Source organism: Dendrobium catenatum, unplaced genomic scaffold, assembly GCF_001605985.2.
Source record: "Dendrobium catenatum unplaced genomic scaffold, ASM160598v2 fragScaff_scaffold_384, whole genome shotgun sequence".
Classification (NCBI taxonomy): Eukaryota; Viridiplantae; Streptophyta; class Magnoliopsida; order Asparagales; family Orchidaceae; genus Dendrobium; species Dendrobium catenatum.
The window spans coordinates 1,326,566-1,333,873 of NW_021318846.1; the positions used below are offsets into that span (position 1 = coordinate 1,326,566).

At 36.9% G+C, this 7,308-nt stretch overlaps 1 protein-coding gene across 1 annotated transcript; it reads right to left on the reverse strand.

The window, feature by feature from the left end:
* Positions 1-4,584: 4,584 nt before the first annotated feature.
* On the reverse strand, positions 4,585-6,534 carry LOC110113540 (3-ketoacyl-CoA synthase 11-like). Its single transcript, XM_020846172.2, has one exon. It carries the CDS (start codon positions 6,443-6,445, stop codon positions 4,907-4,909), a length of 1,539 nt encoding a protein of 512 aa, XP_020701831.1. The 5' UTR covers positions 6,446-6,534; the 3' UTR covers positions 4,585-4,906.
* Positions 6,535-7,308: the final 774 nt, after the last annotated feature.

Sequence of the window (7,308 nt, forward strand, 5' to 3'; positions counted from 1 at the left end):
ATGTGTGTTCATAGAGGCCCTATCATCCTTGCAATATATTTTTTATTACTTCTTGCGGGCATGCTAACATATTTGTTTATACATTAATATCAACTACAGGGTGAACTGCATTCACCAGATATTGCAATGATGGATTTACTCGTGTACCATGCTAATGCTTGCAATTCAAATGCATGTCAATATTGGTTATCGATGAATTGTGTTCGTTGTACTTATCTTTTTATCAGTGTTTACAAGGAGTCTTTCACATTCAACAAATGTTGATCATCGTCGCTTACAAGAGTATTGTGTACCTGTTTTCATGTTAAGATTGATTGTATGGAGGTTATTGTATTTTTCCATATTTCCTACTCATATTTGAAGGGAATTCATCACATTTACAACTTTTTTATGTTTGTAGATGGATTGGTGTGTTCACTTGCATGTTGACTAGTATTGATAGAAATATTTAATGTACTTAATTGTATATTAATATTGACTATACGATGTTATGTTCGTTATGTATCTTCCACGTTCTATTTATGAATACATCATGACATGCATTGCACTCATCTTTCTTCCTATATGTGTGTGTTCATTACAAATGTCTCCCTCATAAATAATTTGTTGTGTTTGTGCAAGCATTATGATCACATTCACAATCATGTGCGGGTCATTTTCTTTGCAAGCAATGAGTCTTTTATGTACTCGTTGATGTTTGCATTTAAGTTAATATGATAACCACTTGATACTGATTGAAAATTTTAAGTTGTTGATTGCAAACATGTCATTACATTTTCATCTGATTATTGTTTGTGAGCATATTATATTTAGATTTCTTTATCCACTATATGTTCGCATGTCTTCATTTGCAATTAATTGATAATCTGTTACATTACAAATTATTATTTCATTCTAAGCATTATGTTATGTTCTCTATTGTTCAACTCAAGTTAAGTCAATTTTATTTTTGTTCAAATCAGGTCCTTTGTTCTAAGGATAATTTGAAAGTCTCCTAGAATCTCCTCTAATTTGGGGAATCATGGGGATTTGGGCCTTCTCACCACCCTAAGAAAAATGAGTATGGTAGGTGTCAAGTGACACCATAGCCATGTTTTTTAATACTACCACATAAAAAAAAATGTGTATGGGTCTTCGAGGTACCTGCTTGAAATGAATAGTATTTACTCGAAGGCAAGATGGCATATATTCGGGTACTTAAGAGTGCCCCTACAACACTAAAAAAGTGTGGACACAGCCTACTTTCCTCACTGCAAGCTTTGCACTAGGTTTCCTCCCACAACGCTAAGAAAAGGGTGTATAGATGATTATTTGGTGCACCGCGAGCAACGAAAGAGGGATTTAAATTTTTTTTATCTTGAGCAAGTAGGCGACGGCGATAGGGTGACTTTAGGCATACAATTTTTTTTTCTTACTCATGTACCATGCTAATTCCTCCCATCAGTTTGTTCATTATAAATCTCTCCCTTAGAAATAAGTTGTGTTTGTGCTAGCATAATGTTCAGGTTCACAATCATGTGCATGTGGTTGTTCTTTGCAAGCAATGAGTCTTCTATTTACTCATTGATGTTAGCATTTGTTTTGATATGACAACCTCTTGACACTTATTGATAACATTTTGTTGTTGATTAAAAATATTGTCATTACATTTTCATATGAGTATTACTTACGAGCATGTTATATTTGTAGTTCTTTATCCACTTTAGGTTCTTGCTTGTTTATTTGTAACTAATTAACAATTTGTTGCCTTACAAATTATAATTTAATTTTAAACAATATGTATTATTCCCTGTTGTTCAGCTCAAGTCAAGTTCCCTATATTATTGTTCAAATTAGATCCTCTGTTCTCTAGAAAATTTGGCAACCTCCATGCGTCTCCCCTATTTAGGAGAAATTTTAGGGAGTTGGGCCTTCCTATCACGCTAAAAAAATCGTATATGGAAGGTGTTGAGAGACATCAAGGTCATGGTTTTTAATCCCACCACATAAATAAAAACATGTATGGTTCTTTAAGGTACATGTTTGAAATGCACAACTTTTCCCTACAAGCCAAATGGCACATACGCAAGTACTTAGAAGTGTTCGCTCCATGCTAAGAAAGATGTATATAGCGCCTACCCACCTCACCGCAAGCATCACACTGAATGCCATATCATAAGAAGAATTGAAGTAGTGGATGATTCATGGCTTGAAGAAGGTCAGCACAGGGTTTGGTATAGAAGGAAGATGGGCACAATAATAGGGAATGCACGTGAATTGCAGAGATGATTAATTAATTGTGGATCGAGAGGGAGATTTCAGAGTAGGTAAGGAAAACTTGTGGAATTTGCAGCTGGGAGGTGGAAGTCAAATGCGGATTTGATTATAGTGATTCGAAACAATGACTAGGCAAGTCGAGTCGTGTGGTTTAACAGGGATAAAGAGGTGAGGGGCCTTGTTCGTCTTGCTTGTACTTAGATATGAGGATCAATTTTGGGATCAAAAGTTGACGCCCATCGTGAGAAAGAACAATCGATATGCTAGGGTGATTGTGTGCGAGAGCCAAACAAGAAAGAACATTATGGAAGCTGACTAGTTCAGAAGGTTGTAGACGGACGAGATCCTGATAGAGGGAGTAGGATCATGGGCTTTCTCATGAACAAAGGAGTTCAACTGCAGGAGGATTTAGGTGTTTAAGCATTTAGTGAGTGTGGTAAAGCAGAAACAAAGAAATTCATTTCATTCTCATTTTAATAACGATGTCAAATGGACTTTGCGACCTAGGAAAGAGATTGTGCGAAGAAATGCGAGTAGTGTCGGCGTCGGCGCAGGATAGAGGCACGAGTTGTATTTTATCTAATATTTTAATAATTATTATTATTATAATAAAATTATCATTATCATTAGCTTTATTACAATAGGCTAATTAAGAAATAAAATAGAGGTGATCTCAATTTTCTTACTTATCTTGAAATATGTGCATCGTTCCCTTGGGATCTAGGCCAATTTTTTGTGTAAATTTTGTTAGGCAAGATGACAATAATTTTGGGCTATTTTCATTATTCTAAATGCAATAGCGAAGTCCATTCTACGATCGAAAGCTATTTGGTCCATGTGATGTGTCCATTTTGGGAGTTGATTCTCAATTCTGACTATTTTGCCAAATTTGTCTGCAAGGTGGTCTCACATAGGTAACTTTGATATTCTGATCGCAACAGTGCAATTCCTTAAGCCATTGGAGTTTGTTTACCCTCTTAATTAATGTGTTGCTCCCACCAATCGTCACTTAAGTCTCTAGATTCGCCTTGTTTTAGGCATTTTCGATGTAGGGGTCGACACCGTTATTATATCTTCTTTGGTGCACTACTTAAATGGTCATGTAGTAGTTTTTTCTTTATATTTTTAATAATTGATGTTCATGATTTTACATCTATTTTTTTATATACCATCCACTAAGATGATGAAGCCATGCCTTCACCGTTTAATAATTGATATTGGTTATTCTTAGCATATCACTATCTAAAACTTTGCTTTTCTCTCAATTATCTATTTAAAATTTGAATGCTATATTATTTCCATTGCAATGATTTTATTTTTGTGACTTTGCAGTTCTTTGCTTCATTGTTGCTGGGAGAAATTTTCTTTTAGGATGAGCAAAAGGGAGAACTATAAGATAGCAAGGCAATTCATTACTGCTTTGCTCAATGATTACAAATACTTGATTATCAAAATTGCCTTGGACAGAGTAACATATACTTGTTCATACATGACCTACATATTCTTTGGGTTCCTTTAATGTTTTAGTTTTACTATTTGCCTTTGGAGCTTTTACTTTTGTAGTATCTTTTTCAAAGATTCGTAATTTTTGGTATTTTTGGAATTCATAGCTTCTTTTATAATCAATGTGATGTAATCTAGTGCTATCAATAGAAATAAACTAAATGTAGCCCTCATTATTCCACCCAAAGTAAGAAAAAAATCCCAACTTCCTTTTGGCAATGTTTTTTGTATAGACATTCTATGCCAACATCCATGTGGTAATTCCCACATTTCACAATCTGAATAATTCCAATCAATCTCCTTGTAACAAACCATTGCAACTCAACATTTGAACCACTATAGAGAATGTAAAGGTTAATCCTCTACCCTCCTCCATTACATAGTACCAAGCTGATAACTAATTAACAACTAGCCAATTAACCAACACTACATGGGTACTTCCATCAGGACCTTATGCAACACCCATTTTTATGAACCACACTTTATCTTTCACCATATGCAATCATCATTTGATAGCTTATCAATATTCAACATCATAAATAATTCAATTTGCTTTGAAGTTTTAGAATTAAATAATAAAGAAAATACTTTGCTGGCCAAATGATGGTCAAAAATCCCTGCAAGGTAATTAATGAATGATATCCAGCATATGCATGCATATTACATGCCATGTATCATTCATTCATTTGGGCACTGTAGAAATAAAAAAAGGACTTGGCATTGAAGTTTCTTTATGCCAGAAAGAAAGGCCTTTCATGTTAAAAGAATCAGTAACAACTGAAAAACATTAGATAAGCCAATTTGAGGGGCGTGCGAAGAAATAAATAATATGAATGAAGCTTTTCCATGGGAACAAAGTTTCACATGTTATAACAATGCAATGAAAATAATAGAACAGATTCTGTTATGCATATAACATAATAAAACATTTCTTCTAACGCAACAATAGCCAGACCAACCTGCCACTAAAGAGTTAAAATACCTCTTCTCCTATTTTCCCCAATAAACAATCACATGAGAGAAGAGAAATGACTATTCCCAGTAATTATAAAGATAAAGAATAAACCCAACAAATAATGCAAGTGATGAACCAAACCAGTGAATTCTAGCTTGCCAGAGATAATTTTACTACCACTTTCAAACAGTGTCAAGTTTCGAGTGCTGCTATCTTTGGAACGGTAACAGGAAAGTTATCAATTTCATCCATCCATGGGTTCTTCTCCTTTGCAGGATTCACAGTCTTTAAAGCCTTCCATACTGCACTGTTGCACTTAAATCCAGAACCAAATGCAATCTGCCAAATAGTATCCCTTTTCTTAATCCTTCCCTTAGCTTCACTGTAAGCCAATTCATACCAAAGAGAGCTGCTTGAGGTGTTCCCGAATCTGTAGAGTGTCATCCTTGAAGGTTCCATGTGCCACTCTGAAAGCTGCAAATTCTTCTCCAGCTCATCCAACACTGCCCTTCCGCCAGCATGAATGCAGAAATGCTCAAAGGCCAGCTTAAAATCTGGAATGTATGGCTTAATCTTCATCTTGAGAAGCTTCCTCCCCACTAAAGTAGCAAAGAAAAGCAACTGCTCCGACATGGGCAGAACAAGAGGACCCAAAGTAGTGATGTTGGTTTTCAAAGCATCACCAGCCACCGCCATCAGATCCTTCGAAAGAGAGACTCCAATCTCCCCATCAACATCTTCTTCCTGTGTCACACATGTGTAGCACTTGTCATCAGCTCCTTTATGTGTTCGAACTGTATGAACCAACTGATACTTGGAACGGCGTCGATCAGATCTCTTGTTTGATAAAAGGATTGCAGCTCCACCCATGCGGAAAAGACAATTCGACACAAGCATGGAACGATTGTTGCCGTAATACCAGTTCAAAGTGATGTTCTCCGTGCTGACAACCAAAGCATAAGAATTAGGATGGACTTGAAGTAGTCGTTTTGCAAGATCAATTGAGATCAATCCTGCACTGCAGCCCATGCCACCAAGATTATAGCTCAAAATGTTTCCCCTGAGCTTGTAGCGGTTCACAATCATGGCAGAAAGGGAAGGGGTTGGATTGAACAAGCTGCAATTCACAATCAAAATTCCAACATCCTTCGGTTTTAGATTAGTCTTTCCAAAAAGCTCGTCGAGGGCACCGAACATCACAACCTCTGCTTCCTTCCTGGCCATGGCCATCGAAGGATTGGGTGGAACATTCATGATTGCTTCAGGAAGGTAAGTGGATTCACCAAGTCCAGATCTTTCGATGATCTTACGCTGGAAATCGACATTTTCTTTTGTGAATGAACCCTTCGACTGAGACATGTGAACAAACATTTGGCGAGTGCACTTGTTGGCTTCCTCAGGTTTATAGCAGGCGAAGTTGACGAGGTAGACAGGTTTGGGGCGACTGAGGAAGTAGAGGGTGGAGAGAAAGACCAGGAGGGTGGAGCAAATAATGACTGAGATGAGGTTGAAGCGGAGGTGGTCCCAAAGATTATAGAGATTTTCGAGGGAGAAGCTGGAGAGTTGGGCGGCCATAATTCCAGCTAAAGGAGTGACAAAGAGGTACATGCCATGGGTGATAAGATAGTGGTAGCCGAGCTTCACATATTTGAGCTTAACAGATTGTTTGAAGTCTGGAAGACTCCTTGAAGAGGATTTGGACGATGGCACTTGAGGTTTTGCTTCAGCCATTGTTGGAGCTCTCAGAGTATGGCAAACGGATAGATGCGCAATGATGAGCAAAGTAAAAAAAAGGTCAGAGTAAAAGTTTACTTGACCCTTTTTAAAGTGATATGTAAGCTTAACAAGTAGGAATATGTTTATAATCTCTGGATAAAATCAAATTAGAGGAATCCGAGGGAGTTCAACGAGAAAAAAGTCCTGCAGGGAACACAAAGAATAAAAGATTAATAGCGCTTTTGTAAAAATAAAAAAAAAAATAAAAAAAAAAATATCAGTGCCAACAAAGACAACGGAACACATCAATTAATTTTTTTAAAAAAAAAATAAGAAAAAATGCTATTTTCTTGGGAGAAAAATTCGGATTTACGAACTCCAAATTATCCGAAGAACCGGAATATAAAGATTCTTCTAAAAAAAGTCATAGAGGCCAAAGGCTATCAGATCAAAACGATGCATTCAAAAACTTTCCACGATGGAACGCTAACAACATGGAGAGAGAGAGAGAGAAAAAATATGATGAGATTCGAACTAACCGCCGATCGCAAGTTCTCAAGTCGCGGAAGGTACGTCCTGGTTTAATTCCTTATGCCCAAATTTGTAATACAAAAGAGAAGAGAAAGAGAGTTCTCTGTGATTGGAAAGCACAGTGATGGCTACAAATTGCTGTCTAAACAAAAGACAAATAAGTGATGAAAAGGGAAAAATATCACCATCGAATCTGTACAGCTCAAAAAAACCTCCAGAGGAGGAATAGAGGGGGAGCGCCGACGGGCTCAGGAATTGCTACATTCCATCAGCCTGGTTGCAGAATAACCAACTCGCAAAAATTCTGCCATCCGAAGGGACAAATTGCGCAATCCAATCAGCCTTGC